Source organism: Ostrinia furnacalis, unplaced genomic scaffold (assembly GCF_004193835.3).
Source record: "Ostrinia furnacalis isolate ACB-3 unplaced genomic scaffold, ASM419383v2 OfSCF1416, whole genome shotgun sequence".
In the NCBI taxonomy this organism is placed as follows: Eukaryota; Metazoa; Arthropoda; class Insecta; order Lepidoptera; family Crambidae; genus Ostrinia; species Ostrinia furnacalis.
In genome coordinates, this window is record NW_021131655.1 from 537,286 (window position 1) to 555,696 (window position 18,411).

General features: G+C 41.2%; 2 protein-coding genes and 2 long non-coding RNA genes across 4 annotated transcripts in view; 1 reads left to right on the forward strand and 3 right to left on the reverse strand.

The window, feature by feature from the left end:
• Positions 1 to 3,207: 3,207 nt before the first annotated feature.
• LOC114352690 (putative helicase MOV-10) lies at positions 3,208 to 5,107 on the reverse strand. Its single transcript, XM_028304363.1, has 4 exons — positions 5,057 to 5,107; positions 4,764 to 4,874; positions 4,466 to 4,576; positions 3,208 to 4,051 (listed from the first exon to the last, which is right to left on the reverse strand). The coding sequence occupies exons 1-4, from the start codon at positions 5,105 to 5,107 to the stop codon at positions 3,821 to 3,823; spliced, it is 504 nt and encodes a 167-aa protein (XP_028160164.1). The 3' UTR covers positions 3,208 to 3,820.
• Positions 5,108 to 5,854: 747 nt separating this feature from the next.
• LOC114352691 (putative helicase mov-10-B.2) overlaps positions 5,855 to 18,411 on the reverse strand; it is a 31,620-nt gene continuing 19,063 nt past the window's right edge. Inside the window, exons 20-22 of the mRNA XM_028304364.1 lie at positions 17,282 to 17,400; positions 12,844 to 12,955; positions 5,855 to 6,082 (exon numbers count right to left, since the gene is read on the reverse strand). Of these exons, the coding sequence (XP_028160165.1) occupies positions 5,870 to 6,082; positions 12,844 to 12,955; positions 17,282 to 17,400 (444 nt within the window). The 3' untranslated portion in view covers positions 5,855 to 5,869. The remainder of the gene's footprint in view (positions 6,083 to 12,843; positions 12,956 to 17,281; positions 17,401 to 18,411) is intronic.
• On the forward strand, positions 7,804 to 12,305 carry LOC114352677 (uncharacterized). The gene is made up of 2 exons (XR_003655875.1): positions 7,804 to 11,223; positions 11,352 to 12,305. It is a non-coding gene; the product is annotated as an uncharacterized LOC114352677 (long non-coding RNA).
• LOC114352678 (uncharacterized) lies at positions 8,777 to 12,361 on the reverse strand. Its single transcript, XR_003655876.1, has 2 exons — positions 11,459 to 12,361; positions 8,777 to 11,381 (listed from the first exon to the last, which is right to left on the reverse strand). It is a non-coding gene; the product is annotated as an uncharacterized LOC114352678 (long non-coding RNA).

Consider the following 18,411-nt stretch of genomic DNA (forward strand, 5'->3'; position numbering starts at 1 on the left):
AAATCTTGTGTGTTAACAATTTAGTAGCCGGACTTAATTTTTATTTTTTTTTCACTATGAAAAAAATATGGACGTTAATTCGTGTTTAAAAAAAAGATGCGTACTTAAATAAATGTATCTTTTAAAATACGCGCCTGAATTTAAAATAGTATAAGATAGATTAAGTAACTGTGAGTGAGGTAAAGTAAATAAGCGTCTGTTTATTCGATCACTAGCCATTATTGATACGGTATCTATGCCGCTATATATCCGTATGTTTACAACATTGCATTATAAAAACGATGTCCACACAAATATTTCTTACACTGGAAACTATACAAATTACAAAACAGAGAACAAAAAAGGGATACTGTGTATTAATAAGCTCATACCTACATACCTCGGGCGCTATTGTCGTATTTGTAATTAAAATTACAGATGATATCGATCTACGTTACAAAATCAGTCTTACGTCTCAATAGCCTAGTTCAGATAAGTTGACAATTTGACATCACGCGGTTTAGTGTGGTTTTATAGTGATATCTTATGCCGTTTTTTTTATAAAGGCATCTTGAAAACGTACATATTTTGAACTCTACGTGACTATGAAACCACACTTTGGCAGTCTATCCACTGGAGAGGAGAGGAGAGTGGAACGGAGCTGCCGCACCAAGCCAACAGGATTACTTAAATTCTCCGCTTCGCTACAGTGGAAAAGATGCGCACTAGTTTAAATTTTAATGCAAAGCGCGTATGTGGAGCGGGGAAGTGGAAATACAGGGTCGCGGTATTACGAAGTTTTATTGGTTGCTTATAACGCGTCTCGTCTCCGTTCTGGTGTGAAACGGCCCACACTCCCACACCTCGCTCTACTACCTCGCTCCGCAGTTTAAATCTTGCCTTTATTGATCTTCAGCTCTTCAGCACAGGACGTAAATGCTGCAACATGTCATCTTGCGCGAGCGTACCGTTAACGGTTGAGGCGTAGAGGCTGGCTTAGGTGAAGCTTTGGCTTTACTCTTGACTAAAACTGAGCGGAGAAGAGACGAGTATAGAACTTATAATGCGTCTCGTCTACGTTCTGGTGTAAAACGGCCCTTACTTCTGCTGCGTCGCTCTGCTCGAATGGACATACTTTAAGCCTTGCCTTTGTTGATCTTGAGCTCCTTCAGTACAGGCCGTAGGCGTTGCAGCATGTCATCTTGCGCGGCCACAGGGTTGGCGACATTAGCGTCGTGTCCCGCGTAGGTGAAGCTTGGCTTTTGCGCGATTTTAGCTAAAGCTGAGCAAAGACGAGACGAGTAAATAACGAAGTTTTATTGGTTGCTTATAACGCGTCTCGTCTCTGTTCCGCTGGAAAATGGCCCTTACTTACCCCGCTCCATTAATTCACTAAGGCCTTTCCTTTGTTGATCTTGAGTTCCTTCAGCACAGGCCGCAGGCGCTGTAGCATGTCTGCATGTCATCTTGCGCGGCCGCAGGGTTGGTGGCGGCAGCATCGTATCCGACGTAGGATTTTATGACTTTAGCGTAAATTAGAGCCACGTTGACACGCTACAGCTGATCGAAGTCGAGACGAGTAAATAACGTTTGCTTATAACGTCGTCTCCGTTCCCTACTCCCTTATCCCGCTCCGCATCAATGGATGGATTTAAGCCTTGCCTTTGTTGATCTTGAGTTCCTTCAGCACAGGCCGCAGGCGCTGCAGCATGTCATCTTGCGCGGCCGCAGGGTTGGCGGCATTAGCGTCGTGTCCCGCGTAGGACTTTATGACTTTAGCGTAAGTTAGAGCCATGTTGACACGCTAATGCTGAGCGGAGACGAGATATAATAACATTAGATTGCTTGCTTATAGCGCGTATCATCTTCGCTTAGTTGGAAAATGGCCCACACTCCCTCCCTCACAATAACAACGCTCCGCATCAATGGATGGATTTAAGCCATGCCTTTATTGATCTTGAGTTCTTTCAGCACAGGCCGCAGGCGCTGCAGCATGTCATCTTGCGCGGCCGCAGGGTTGGCGGCATTAGCGTCGTGTCCCGCGTAGGTGAAGCTTGTCTTTGGCGCGATTAACACGCCAAAGCTGAGCGGAAACGAGACGAGTAAATAACGAAGTTTTATTGGTTGCTTATAACGCGTCTCGTCTCTGTTCTGATGTAAAACGGCCCTAGTCCTACACTCCACTCCATTAACATTTCCCTCTGTACCTTAAGCCTTGCCTTTATTGATCTTGAGTTCCTTCAGCACAGGTCGCAGCCGCTGCAGCATGTCGTCTTGCGCGGCCGCAGGGTTGGCGGCATTAGCGTCGTGTCCCGCGTAGGTGAAGCTTGGCTTTTGCGCGATTTTAGCTAAAGCTGAGCAAAGACGAGACGAGTAAATAACGAAGTTTTATTGGTTGCTTATAACGCGTCTCGTCTCCGTTCCGCTGGAAAACAGCCATACCCTTACCCCGCTCCATTACTTCACTTAGGCCTTTCCTTTGTTAATTTTCAGCTCCTTCAGCACAGGCCGCAATCGCTGTAGCATGTCATCTTGCGCGGCCGCAGGGTTGGCGGCATTAGCGTCGTGTCCCGCGTATGTCCCGAGCTCGCGGCAGCGGTCCATGAGCGCGCGCCACTTGGCGTCCCGTCCCAAGCATAGCGGGTTGCCGATTATGATCGCCTTGGCCTTGGCGCGGGTTATGGCTACGTTGAAGCGCTGGAAAAGAAGATTTTGGTTAGCTAATCTGCACATTGGTGGGGTGATTGTTCTGAAAAATTCTAGTTTGTCTCGCGCCGGTCGAGTTAACTGCGCACCAGAAATCGTCACATCGACGCTCTGATACGGTCGAGGCGGATAAGTTGGAAAATTCTCATTCCATTGACTTAACTTAATTGACTTTCCATTTGACCTGTATGTGTACTTATATTCAGCTCACGGAGAGCAGATATTACTATTGCTTGCTGGAAGGAAAGTGACTTGTTATGCGAACATTATGTACTACCTTGTTATCAACAAGGAAGCCGAGCTTATAGACTAAGAGCTAGTGAACGCCAGACCTACGTCATTTTATAAAAGCTGAAAGTTTGTCAGCGTATGCTCCCAATATAGGATAGAATGTTAGTGAATCATGAAGTTTGGGTCATCGTCAAATAATAAACATAAAAATCAGATTTTAATAGGTATAACGATATAACCAATAAGGCATAAATTCAGTGAACCCACCATGTCATCAACNCTGTTCTGATGTAAAACGGCGCTACTCCTACACTCCACTAACATTTCCCTCTGTTCCTTAAGCCTTGCCTTTATTGATCTTGAGTTCCTTCAACACAGGCCGCAGACGCTGCAGCATGTCATCTTGCGCGGCCGCAGGGTTAGCGGCATTAGCGTCGTGTCACGCGTAGGATTTTATGACTTTAGCGTAAATTAGAGCCACGTTGACACGCTAAAGCTGAGCAAAGACGAGACGAGTAAATAACGAAACTTTATTGGTTGCTTATAACGCGTCTCGCCTCCGTTCTGGTGTAAAACGGCCCTACTCCTACACTCCACTTCACTAGCATTTCGCTCTGTACCTTAAGCCTTGCCTTTATTGATCTTGAGTTCCTTCAGCACAGGCCGCAATCGCTGCAACATGTCATCTTGCGCGGCCGCAGGGTTGGCGGCATTAGCGTCGTGTCCCGCGTAGGATTTTATGACTTTAGCGTAAATTAGAGCCACGTTGACACGCGATGTTGAGCGGAGACGAGATATAATAACATTAGATTGCTTGCTTATAGCGCGTATCATCTTCGCTTAGTTGGAAAATGGCCCGCACTCCCTCCCTCACAATAACAACGCTCCGCATCAATGGATGGATTTAAGCCTTGCCTTTATTGATCTTGAGCTCCTTCAGTACAGGACGCAGGCGCTGCAGCATGTCATCCTGAGCGGCCGCAGGGTTGGCGGCATTAGCGTCGTGTCCCGCGTAGGTCCCGAGCTCGCGGCAGCGGTCCATGAGCGCGCGCCACTTGGCGTCCCGTCCCAAGCATAGCGGGTTGCCGATTATGATCGCTTTGGCCTTCGCGCGGGTTATGGCTACGTTGAAGCGCTGGAAAAGAAGATTTTGGTTAGCTAATCTGCACATTGGTGGAGATAATGATTGCACCGATAAGTTCTCAGAGAGGTTTGTCTAGCGAACAGTGAAATCTGGTTTTGGGTAAATCCAACCCTGTCGACGTCACATCGACGCTCCAGTACGGACGAGGCGAACATGGAGAGGTGTACGGGTACGGAGTAAGTGAGAGGGAGAGTCGCATTCCAGCAAGGTGCGGTTAACTCGATCTGGTAGTAAGAATCAAAACCCAGCGGGATATTCATCCACTTTTGGAACTATCCGTTTGACCTGTATGTGTAGTATTCACCTCACGGAAAGCAGATATTACTATTGCTTGCAGGAAACTGACTTGTTCTGCGGACTTTATGTACTATAAGAGCAATAAGGTATCAATTCGAGTGCACCCACCTTATCATCAACAAGGAAGCCGAGCTTATACTTGGCGTCGTGGTCGAGCAAGCCACAACTAGCGCGCACGGTGGAAACGTCTATGGCACACTTCTCCTTGGATATTGAGTTCTATTTCAAGAGCAATAAGGTATAAATTCAGTGCACCCACCTTATCATCAACAAGGAAGCCGAGCTTATACTTGGCGTCGTGGTCAAGTAAGCCACAACTAGAGCGCACGATGAACAACGTCGATGGCACACTTCTTCTTGGATATTAAGTTCTATCTCAAGAGCAATAAGGCATCAATTCACCCACCTTATCATCAACAAGGAAGCCGAGCTTATACTTGGCGTCGTGGTCGAGCAAGCCACAACTAGCGTTTACGGTGGACACGTCGATGGCACACTTCTCCTTGGATATTGAGTTCTATCTCAAGAGCAATAAGGCATACATTCACCCACCTTATCATCAACAAGGAAGCCAGGCTTATACTTGGCGTCCTGGTCAAGTAGGCCACAACTAGCGCGCACGATGAACAACGTCAATGGCACACTTCTTCTTGGATATTAAGTTCTATTTCAAGAACGATAAGCAATAAATTCACCCACCTTATCATCAACAAGGAAGCCGAGCTTATACTTGGCGTCGTGGTCAAGCATTGTCTCGTTCTCCCGCCAAAATATGTCCAAGTCAAACCCCTGCTATTACAAATGACCATGACATTAGGTTTGTTTAAATTTGGTATCGCTTCTCGTTGGCCGTACTTTATTGCGCACGGTGGGCACGACGATCACTTGCTTATCCTTGGATATTGTGTATTATCTAAGAGCAATAAGGTACAAATTCGAGTGCACCCACCTTATCATCAACAAGGAAGCCGAGCTTATACTTGGCGTCGTGGTCAAGTAAGCCACAACTAGCGTTTACGGTGGACAAGACGATGGCACACTTCTTGGATATTGAGTTCTATCTCAAAAGCAATAAGGTACAAATTCAAGTGCACCCACCTTATCATCAACAAGGAAGCCGAGCTTATACTTGGCGTCGTGGTCAAGTAAGCCACAACTATCGTTTACGGTGGAAACGCCGATTGCACACTTCTCCTTGGATATTGAGTTCTATCTCAAGAGCAATAAGGTACAAATTCGAGTGCACCCACCTTATCATCAACAAGGAAGCCGAGCTTATACTTGGCGTCGTGGTCAAGCAAGCTACAACTAGCGTTTACGGTGGACACGTCGATGGCACACTTCTCCTTGGATATTGAGTTCTATCTCAAGAGCAATAAGGCATAAATTCACCCACCTTATCATCAACAAGGAAGCCGAGCTTATACTTGAAATCGTGATCTAGCAAGCCACAACTATCGTTTACGGTGGAAACGCCGATGGCACACTTCTCCTTGGATATTGAGTTCTATCTCAAGAGCAATAAGGTACAAATTCGAGTGCACCCACCTTATCATCAACAAGGAAGCCGAGCTTATACTTGGCGTCGTGGTCGAGCAAGCCACAACTAGCGCGCACAGTGGAAACGACTATGACGCGTTTCTCCTTGCCTTGGAACGCTTCCACAGTGCCCACCTCCAGGGTCTTCAGTCCTTGGCTCAGCAGCCAGGACTTAATCTTATACACCTGGAATGTTAACACAAGATATTCATATTAAAGTCAACGAAAGCTACATAGAAATAAAACATAATTTGTGGTAATTTGTTTGTTTTACATTTAAGTTGTAAAAATAAAATCATTAATAATATGAACATTAAACTTTAAAAAAATATGACGTCACATTAACGTATTTCCAAACTTCTTCTTGTTAAAAGGGTCAATTGATTATGAAAGTGTCCAAATGCCAATTATTTGATGGCTGATGCATGAATTAATAGGAGTGTGTGCAAATCGAGGTGTTAATATAAGAAGAAATTATGAAGATATATCGGAAAAATATAAGACGCCATAATTATTATCTGAAGATAGCATCGATGTGTCGCATACAAAGTATAAATATGTACAATAGAAATCCAGAACCAGAAAGTGAGTAGAAAGAGTGTCATAATAGTACAAGTTTTACAAAACAATAAAACTTGTATTATTGAGCAGAGACGATGCACAGCATCTGGTGAGAGATGCGTCTACTTCCGGTGTAGTTTTNGTGCTACTTGTCTAGGGGGGCTGGCATTACTAATCTAAAACTATATTAAAGATAACTTTAATTTTCTTACTAAGCATAAAAGCTTAACCAATTTCACTTCCTGATAAAGGCCTTAAACCCAACAGTAGGTATCTAAAATGTGACCTTTACGAGGCTTCTCGCAGACTAGCTTATGTATATTTCTCTCCTACCATCTACATCAGCTGCTGACATGATAAAACATAGTCTCACCTGAATAATTTCCTGAATAAACCTTGACCTACGAGTAAGTTCGGCACCGTTACGGCATCATACAAACAACTGGAAAAAATGACAACAAATCCCAAAAAACAACATAGGTATGCCCTTGTTACGGTTGTGTAAGTTACTAGAATCAGGCGAGCAGAGGCGAACAGCGGAATATAATAACACATTATTTATTTATTTTTCAACACCAAGTGATACTAGGAATCTACATGGATAAAAACAGTATAAAGGTTGTTGGATTTAGAACCTCTCTTGGCATTGTTGACTTCGTTGTGGCATCTTTAATTTGGGTTGATATTTAGCCATAGATGAAAATATTTGATGAGATATTGGCGTAGGCAGAACAATAATAGCAATATTATAAGGCAGACACTTTTATTAACTGATCTACGACCGATACGCCAAATGACATATTATTTAATTAATAACTTTCAATCAACAGATCTAAAGCATGTTTGATACTCCTCAATCACATCGTACGCCTGTAATTTAAACTTATGTTGATGACTCGCATGAATCTCACTGCCATGCGAGCAAATTATATCAATACACACTCAATCTGCATTCTAATGAGGAAAGAATTTCTGAATTCAGTTCAGTAGCTTTCCAGTTTATTCATTTCAAACATACAAAAGTACAAACCCTCCTACTTTGTGATATAAGTGCTGCTCTCACTGGGCATTTAGAACAAAACATGTTAATACCCTGAAATTAATCATGTTCTAATCTAGTTCTGTTACAGAAACTCGAAAACTTTCATCACATAGCGCCATTGGTAAGTAGTCACCAGGAGCTAATAAACAAATCTCTCACCAGATGCTGTGCATCGTCACATGCCGAATAATAGTACAAGTTTTACAAAACAATAAAACTTGTATTATTGAGCAGAGACGATGCACAGCATCTGGTGAGAGATGCGTCTACTTCCGGTGTAGTTTTTTACCTTTTTATACCTTAAATGACGTCATTTCCGCAATTATTTAATAGGAATTGATTTGACTTACTTCCGTTTGCCGCCATTTTAGTCACCTGGGGGCGAGCTTGCTCGGAGTTCTTCATAGAGAGCTCACCAGGAGGCCTTCTTGGGATGCTGTGCATCGTCTCTGCTCAATAATACAAGTTTTATTGTTTTGTAAAACTTGTACTATTATTCGGCATGTGACGATGCACAGCATCTGGTGAGAGACTTGTTTATTAGCTCCTGGTGACTACTTACCAATGGCGCTATGTGATGAAAGTTTTCGAGTTTCTGTAACAGAACTAGATTAGAACATGATTAATTTCAGGGTATTAACATGTTTTGTTCTAAATGCCCAGTGAGAGCAGCACTAATATCACAAAGTAGGAGGGTTTGTACTTTTGTATGTTTGAAATGAATAAACTGGAAAGCTACTGAACTGAATTCAGAAATTCTTTCCTCATTAAAATGCAGATTGAGTGTGTATTGATATAATTTGCCCGTATGGCAGTAAGATTCATGCGAGTCATCAACATAAGTTTATAATACAGGCGTACGATGTGATTGAAGAGTATCCAACATGCATGCTTTAGATCTGTTGATTGAAAGTTATTAATTAAATAATATGTTATTTGGTGTATCGGTCGTAGATCAGTTAATAAAAGTGTCTGCCTTATAATATTGCTATTATTGTTCTGCCTACACCAATATCTCATCAAATAATTTCATCTATGGCTAAATATCACCCAAATTAAAGATGCCAGAACGAAGTCAACAATGCCAGGAGAGGTTTTAAATCCAACAACCTTTATCTGTACACTTTTATACTGTTTTTATCCATGTAGATTCCTAGCATTACTTGGTGTTGAAAAAAAAAAAATAAATAAATAATGTGTTATTATATTCCGCTGTTCGCCTCTGCTCGCCTGATTCCAGTAACTTACGCAACCGTAGCAAGGGCATACCTATGTTGTTTTTTGGGATTTGCTGTCATTTTTCCCAGTTGTTTGTATGATGCCGTAACGGTGCCGAACTTACTCGTAGGTCAAGGTTTATTAACTTAATCTTGAAATTATTCAGGTGAGACTATGTTTTGTCATGTCAGCAGCTGATATAGATGGTAGGAGAAAAATATACATAAGCTAGTCTACGAGAAGCCTCGTAAAGGTCACATTTTAGATACCTACTGTTGGGTTTAAGGCCTTTATCAGGAAGTGAAATTGGTTAAGCTTTTATGCTTAGTAAGAAAATTAAAGTTATCTTTAATATAGTTTTAGATTAGTAATACCAGCCCCCCTAGACAAGTAGCACTTTTTGATCGAATCGAAAATTGGATACGTTATAACTTCGTATAGAAAAAAGAAGGCTAATCGACCATCCTTCGACTGGTTTGCGATTTTAAAGTAAATTTTGTCTAGACCCACAGGGCATAAAGGTAGTAGAAGAGTAGATAAACGATTTAGTCTAGCAAATAAATCTTGCTGTCGAGCTTCAAGAGGTAAGTATATAGCTACGACTGTTTTCCTTAGGCCATTAGTTTAACCACCAAGGCCAGGTTATTTTATAAGTTTTTAAAGTGGATTTTTGCCAGGTATGTTTTAGGAACGATACCTTATTACCCCCAACTCAACATACTAAAAAGTTACATGTTACCTGATCCTGACGTGGAGGTCACCATGTGGTAAGAACATGGTGGAGATTCTGTATTTTGAGGGTCGGTCTCGAACCCTAAGAAAAGAGCTAAGAAAAGCCAGAAAGGTCACTTCGAGGTGCTAAGCAGGTACCTTTTGCTGTAGTGAGAAACGGGACAGCAAAGATTTAGCCTAGTTTACCACCATAGCCACCCTGGTTGAAGTCGTTGCAAAGGCTGCTGGTGAATCTCTGTGGGGTCTCTGGATATCCAGTTTCCCGAACTTTTGGAATATTTACCTTTGGATTTGAACCCAGGAGATGCCACTAAGTAGGTTGTTTTCCCCGTAAATCGACCTAGATCGTCAGATAAATTTGATTGAATCGACCTGGGAGATAATATTTTGCGCTGCCAGAGCTATTTTTACCCGACTGAACCGAAAGGGGGTGATGTTTTTCAAGTTGAAAAGTTAGAGAGACAGTTCCAATAGAGGCTCTGAATGTGCCCCTTCCTCCCTTAGTTTCGAGTATAGGCTATGCTTTGATTGTCCGATAGCAAAATTAGTGAACGCACATGAAATGAATGAAAGAATGAGAAATCCCCCATCGCTGATTATGATTTCTGATATTTTGCAGACATCCAGATTGTTGTTAAGAGATGCTGAGCTGGAGTCTTGTGTATTGAATCGGTTGTGTGGGGTCGAGTTGTAATGTGACGAGCCCTCACTGGAGATCAAGCTTACCATTATAGGCACTTGTTGAGTCGTATAGATTTCGTATTTACCGACTAAATCCTTAGAGATGACGACTTGTTGAAACTGAGTTCACGTAATTGACAAGGTTTAAAGTGTTCCCGAAGATAAATGTTACACACTAACCTTCCGTTCTAGTAGTTGCTGTCTCGTCTGGTTTGTCAAAGGTGACGAGGTTTAGTAAGTAGTTTGTGATTGTATTAATGTTTTTCGGTATGCAGTAGAGAACGAGAGATTGATAATTTTAGGGTACCTTGACAAGACATGCGGAGAGGCCGGCGGTGTCTCTGTGATCGGTATCTGCATCCAGATATAGAATTTAGCATTCAACTACTTCAGATCAGATCAATACTTACATACTTGTATCTACTGATTAGAACGTTTAATAGAATAGGTTGTTTGGTCTGTCCTTCTTGCGAAGGAATATTGTGAGGAGCAGGCTCATGCTGAGCGGTGCCTTATCTGGTAATTTCAGCACCTGTTTTAACAGGATTTCGGTTTATTTGGTCAGCGTTAGACAGTCAAGAGTGTTAAAACGCTGAATAAAGCACGGCGTTGAAGGGACAAGCACCGGCTTGGAGGTGAATGGCAGACGCATCCCTGGAACCATTGTCAGGTAACAGGTTGACCTCCGCAGTCTGATGACGCCTGCCACTGCCTAAGATACGCTCAAAGGCAGCCTCCGTAGAATTTGCTGAGTGGAAAGTCACTTGACTTTGCTATTCTTATTTGGTCAGCGCTAGACAGTCAAGAGTGTTGAGACGCTGAATAAAGCACGGCGTTGCAGGTGCAGGGGCAAGCACCGGCTTGGAGGTGAATGGCAGACGCATCCCTGGAACCATTGTCAGGTAACAGGTTGACCTCCGCAGTCTGATGACGCCTACCACTGCCTAAGATACGCTCAAAGGCAGCCTCCGTAGAATTTGCTGAGTGGAAAGTCACTTGACTTTGCTATTCTTATTTGGTCAGCGCTAGACAGTCAAGAGTGTTAAGACGCTGAATAAAGCACGGCGTTGCAGGGGCAAGCATCGGCTTGGAGGTGAATGGCAGACGCATCCCTGGAACCGTTGTCAGGTAAAAGGTTGACCTCCGCAGAATGATGACGCCTGCCAATGCCCAAGATAGGCCGGTATCATTTGACTTATTGGTCGTCAAGGGGACCTGAAGGGACTGATTTGGAATCCTTGGCTTTTTGTTCTAAATCAAAGGGAGTTATTTTGAGGCTTATGTATTTGCTTTAAAGATAATAAGATGTGTAGGTAAAGGTTACTTACTTATTAGTATTTGACGATTTGTAAGAACTAATTTAATCAGTCTAAGCAAATAAAGATATTATTATGTTTTGATTTTGCTTGAAGTGACCGGCTAGAGAACCAAGGTCGGATTATTTTTTTGATATCACCAGTACGAGCACAGGGTGATTTTGCCGAACAAAAATCCAGCACTGGGAGGGTGCTCCTCGCACAATGCTTATTAGGAATTTTAGCCAGAATACGCTCGTGACATGTTCAAATTCAAATTCAAAAACGTTTATTGCATTTCACATTACAATTTATATGTTGTTGCAAAATAAAAGTATACATGTTCGATGCACTTAGCACATTTTTTCATACTTATTAAGCTTCTTGATTTGCAAAAAACATTAGAATTTAATAATTCAAGCTGTAAGCTGGCTCAGTGTTGGGGTTGGCCACCCAGTCTACTAATAGTTGTAGTTTAAATGGGTATTTATTAAGAAACTCGTACCAGAAAGAGTTATCGTTCGATTGTGGTGATGCTAACAACGTATTTTGATTGGTAATGTTTGCGATTGGGGCTGACGGGGCCGCCGTTAAAATTGGATAAGATGGTTGTGGGTACGTTATTCAATCTATTAATACAATATAGAGATTCGCGAGAATGCTCATTTGATCGAAAAGAGTGTTAAAGCTATCAGAATCCCACGTACCTCGTTTCATCCGTTTTGAATCTCGCCGGGGTCCGAGTTTCTCCGGTATCCGACGCTCTGGGTCCACCTGCTCGTCGTCCGGAAGACACTCGTCCCCTTTTGCGCCAACCACCATCACGTACATGTCGTTCGTGGTCACACACGCGCGGTCAATTGCACTTTTTAATTTTAAACTTAGTATAAGAACCTTGAGAAATAAATTATTTCAGTAAAAATCTGAGCAGAGTTTCTGCTTACGATGTTGCTAGTTTGGAAGTTAAAGACGCTATGAAGAACTCCGAGCAAGCTCGCCCCCAGGTGACTAAAATGGCGGCAAACGGAAGTAAGTCAAATCAATTCCTATTAAATAATTGCGGAAATGACGTCATTTAAGGTATAAAACGGTAAAAAACTACACCGGAAGTAGACGCATCTCTCACCAGATGCTGTGCATCGTCACATGCCGAATAATATAATATTATTCATGGCCGGTGAATTGAAATAAATAGTTGTCGATTTTACATTGCTTATGAACTATTATTTTATGTACACTGTTATTCATCTAACATAATCTGAGGTAGATTTTATTACGTTATAAAATTTACATAAGAATGATCTTTTTTGCACACACTTCCGTACAAAAGAAAGTTCATATTTGATTGTTGAAATATATCTCACGTGTACAAAGTCACAGGCACTGCTAGTTATCTAATATATGTAATAGAGATTTACCTGGCGAATGTAAGGCGTCACTATGCCAATGTCTTCTGGCGGTATTCCGTGTCGTTTTAACAGTGCTGTTACGTACATCTGTACTATCTCAAATTCCATGTTGTTAAAGTAGCTATAAAAACCAACACGCGTTAACATTTTATTCACAAGCAGAATCAACCCACACCATTCAAGGTTAAATAATTTAACGATGAATATATCAATACTTCCTGACTGACAGAAACAGGAATCTGTGTTTTATTTATATTTGTGTTCAAATTTGTAAGACAGTACGTTAAGGTGGAAAGTATTGATAGTTCAACGTAGATAAGAAAGGAAAGCATGGTGCTGAGTGCTCATTAAAATTGTTATTATAATAATTTTAATTTGATTAATGATACAGTAAAAACCACGCACCAAAAACCACGCCAAATATTAAGAATTAAGACAACGTGTAATGTAATGAAAATCTTCGGGCATGGGAATAAGGTGAGTTTTAGATAAGCAATTATTACGTGCATGCATTAGCAGAAAGAAACGTCTATGGTTAAAATAATGAAAACTTGTTATTCCTAACCTGGGTGACTTGCCCATTTTTGATTCTTGTGAGAGCACTCCGTGGAACACAATGGCTCGGCTTTCCTTCTTCTCGCCCAGAATGTCGACGTTGCTTATCTTGTCCTCAATCGCTAAAGCCTGCAAAATGTTATTTATTAATTTAATTGTATCAACTCAGACAATACGTAAATTACAGCTTGTTATGGGATTATCGAATACAAAGGTTACTAGGAAATTAATTGACAAAATGTAACTTAAGTAAGCTATATCATTAGAGCCATTTAAAATATAAAGAAATACATTACATAGAAGTGCGTGCGCAGCCTATATTGCCGTTGTCGTTGGGATACAAATACCTAGTTGCTCGAAAAAATGTTCGATTATTCCGAAACTCGATAAGAATTTTATGACATGACCACCAGCCGGGCTAAGATACGCGCCTTCGTGTCGATAATTTTAGACGTCAACGAGCTTATCGCGTTTGATAAAAAGGCGCGATAAACACTTATTACGGCGTGCATCCTAGGCCTACAGATCCCAATTTTTATTTTTTTATTAAGAAAAATAATATAAAAGTGGTAAACTGTAATGCATTCAGGACTCACCCGCAATTGCCCCTTGTAGAACAGCCGGTTGGGTATCTCCAAGATGTCGGGGTTGGAGCGGAAGTTGTTGCGCAGCATCACCGTGTACTTCGGATCCATGTCGGCCTCCTCCGTGCCGTATAAGGGACACGTCGTCATCAGGCGCTCCATCAGCGAGAGCCCTGTAAGAACTGTGTGATTAGATCCAGTTTCACGAGCATACGAATGTAAACATCAGGCTTTCCCAACCCTTCTGAACAGCGTTGAGATAACGGCCTACGCTAAAACTCGCGCGGGCCCCCCAAAAATACACTGGTCATCATAAAAATCGACCCACCCGCGACAAACACTTTCAAACGTATGCATCTCCACTTCCCACCAATATTACTATACTATATTACCATTTAAAAGCCTAGTTCTAAACTTCATTTCATTAAAGGAAAGGTTTTTACCCCAAAAATGTGTCTGTAGAAGAATCCAGAGTCACTTCTTCAAAAAATAGGTAGTTACGCTTGAGCCAATTTTTATGGCTTTAAAACTGTTAAGTTGGGATTAATCGCTATCCATCTGTTAAAGAGGACACGTGAGATCACTATTTGGTTTTATAACCATAAAAATTCGCCTAATTGATCCCAGAGGTGAGCCCAAAGTGAGGTCTTTTTTCAAGTTTTTCAAGTCACATTTATTGTATATGTTAATCGTTTATTAGTTTATTAGGAAATTAAATGTGTTTTTCTTTAAGGGTATTTATTGGGCTTTCATATAACACCAATATTGTTGGGGCACCATGATTGTGTCAGTAGAAACGAGTTTTCCTGTAAAACGTAGGTGGGCCGATTTTTGTGATGACCAGTGTAGTATGATTAGCGCAGTGTGGCGCGGACGCGTGTGACGGGATTCCCATACGCGTGGCAGGGGGGGCGCCAAATTTATTAACGTAGGCCCTAAGTGTTACCCACAGTGGGTCAAATCCTCTATTTGTCTTTGGTGAATAAAATAGAGCAGCTCCTGCAGTAGAGATTAAAATGATTGGTCGTAAACTAGCATGCTATATAAATCTAAAATGGATTTAAGGCACACGGATATGTGACACCTTATCAATAAAAGGATAAAGGTAGGGGCATGTCAATAATTTTAATTACCGAGTCCCTGCAAGCGCGCGTTGTTGGAAATAACCACAGGTCCCAGCTGCAATGGATCCCCTGCCAGCACAAGAGAGCCATTCTTCTCCAGACGACCAAAACACCGGGATGAGACAAGCTGACTAATGCCCGTTTTCACCATCAATACCTAATTTTTAAGTGACCCTTATTAGAACAAAATTCTTGGTTTGTGTTACCTTACTTTAGGGGCCACTTAAAATTTAGGGATTGATGGTGAAAACGGGCATAATTCACTGGCATCTCGTCACTACACGAGGGGATATATGTAGTTATAAGTTACCTAGCCCCTGCAATCGCGCGTTGTTGGAGATGACCATAGGTCCCAGCTGCAATGGATCCCCTGCCAGCACAAGAGAGCCATTCTTCTCCAGAAGACCAAAACACCGGGATGAGACAAGCTGACTAATGCCCGTTTTCACCATCAATACCTAATTTTTAAGTGACTCTTATTAGAACAAAATTCTTGATTTGTGTTACCATAGGGGCCACTTAAAATTTAGGGATTGATGGTGAAAACGGGCATAATTCACTGGCATCTCGTCACTACACGAGGGGATATTTAGTATTTATAAGTTACCTAGCCCCTGCAAGCGCNATTCTGGCGGATTTTCATTCAGCCGTATTCAATCCGGCTAAACGTTAATCCGCCGTATTACAAAACAGAGCTGTAATGCAAAATGCCTAGCTGTAATGTAAAACGGCGGATTATACAATCTGACTGCGACAAATATATCAATACTTCCTGACTGACAGAAACAGGAATCTGTGTTTTATTTATATTTGTGTTAAATTAAAAGTTGTAAGACAGTACGTTAAGGTGGGAAGTATTGATAGTTCAACGTAGATAAGAAACGTAAGCACGGTAATACTATCATACAGTATTGTAACTTCATATAAACGGACGAAACGCGAGCTTTCCTTCGAAATTCAAATCTCGGTATGCGCTCGACATGCAAAAGTCGGGGGTGTCGCGAATGTGCCACAGTAATAAACTGACGATGTGTTGTAAACAGTAAGTGTTGTTTTTATAAAAAATAATTACAAGTACCTATTTATACAGGGTGTTAGGTAAATGGGCTTATAAGCCGACACTACCCCATATTAACATTGTATGTAAATGGTATGGTGTAGTCAGTGAATCATTTTTTTTAATTTTCATCCCATCCCAACTAATATTATAAATGCGAAAGTAACTCTGTCTGTCTGTCTGTCTGTTACGCTTTCCCGCTTAAACCTCGCAACCGATTTTGATGAAATTTGGCATAGAGATAGTTTGAGTCCCGGGAAAGAACATAGGATAGTTTTTATCCCGGTTTTTGAAACAGGGACGCGCGCGATAAAGTTTTTCTGTGACAGACAAAATTCCACGCGGGCGAAGCCGCGGGCGGAAAGCTAGTACAAAATAAAATGTATAATATCAGATTTGTATAAAAATTAAAATTATTAAAATGCTGATATAAAATTTCTGACTTCACCATACCATTTATATGCACACCTTAACATGGGCTAGTGTCTGCTTATAAACCCATTTACCCAACTCTGTATATTAAATCAAGCATTTTGTACGCCTCGGTCGAGGAGCATACATTTTATGGTCGCAAAATTATAAGATTTGTTACTAAATCTTAACACAAATATTTTTTTTTAGTTAAATCTACTAATGACAAGACAACATGCATTTTTATACTATTTCATTCACAAAGTATTTTGTTTGTCAAAATAAAATAAAAAATTACAATCACAAAATACACTCACAAAACTAGATAGAAATTCTAACTAGGCAGATGTAGTGAAAATAGGGTCTGCAGGTGGGCAGCCCTATCGCATGTTGTCATACCGTGACGTATCGCTCGGCTGTTGACATTTATTTCAAAAATATGGCCGAGTTGGAATACTGTATAGATAGTATTACCGTGACGTAAGTATGGTGCTGAGTGCTTATTAAAATTGTTATTATAATAATTTAATGATACAGTAAAAACCACGCACCAAAAACCACGCCAAATATTAAGAATTAAAACAAGACAACGTGTAATGTAATGAAAATCTTCGGGCATGGGAATAAGGTGAGTTTTAGATAAGCAATTATTACGTGCATGCATTAGCAGAAAGAAACGTCTATGGTTAAAATAATGAAAACTTTTTATTCCGAACCTGGGTGACTTGCCCATTTTCGATTCTTGTGAAAGCACTCCGTGGAATACTATGGCTCGGCTTTCCTTCTTCTCGCCCAGAATGTCGACGTTGCTTATCTTGTCCTCAATCGCTAAAGCCTGTAAAATGTTAATTATTTTAATTGCACCTTGAAGTATGCATGAAGGAATTAGTTACATCTCAGTTACAGCTTAGTCAAATATTGTGAATCTTGACATAATTGAGATCACTATTGCCTGGTGTGGCAGGATGAACACGATCCCTATATAAATGTTGACTGCCAAACGATTTCTTCTGTTTAGCCGGCAAGTAAACTTTCAAAGAATTTAAGGAATTTTCCGACAGTTTACCTACGGGTTGGTAAACTCTAAATGTTATCATCAGTTATACAAGGCTACGCCTCAACGTAGGCTCTTTTGTGCTTCCTCTTTCTTTATACCCATTAGGTGAATTACGAAACTGTAAAGGGAGACAGTTCGTTTCAGCCAAATGACGTTCACTGCAGGACATAGGCCTCTCTCTAAGGATTTCCATAACGACCGGTCCTACGCTGCCCGCATTCCTTCACGTTCGCCAAAATGTAGACAAAGGGCTTAGCACACTAAACTCACAAGTTTACATCAAACCACAGAATAATAATAAGTACTACGTACAGAAGTTTTACTTCGCGAAGGTATTTAAAAATATGTATGCTCAATGTCATTAACAATATGGTGTAATTTAGCCTGTCTCAAGAGTCAAGCACCATTTTGTTGACAAACGTCAGTGATCGGCACTGCGCCGAAGCTATAGGGCTGACTTCGGTAAAAAGATGTGACGTGAGGTGCCAAACTGCGGAAAATGGCGGAGGAAATACCTACATGATTTAGCATGAATTATCATGAATAATATTAACTACTTATTTACCTCTCAGTGTTTTGAGGCAACTTAAAAAAGTACATTCTGTGTTTTTATTAGGCAGTTAAATACTGCACAGTATTTAGTTAGTACACCATTTTCTTTGTTTTCTTCCATCATACACAAGAATACGCGTGCGTGAGTCAATGTTCGCTCGTATTTGAGGCCTTGTCTAATAGTATCCTATAGGTGGGCCATTGTGCGTGTTTTGTTTTCGATGTAAATGAACAGGC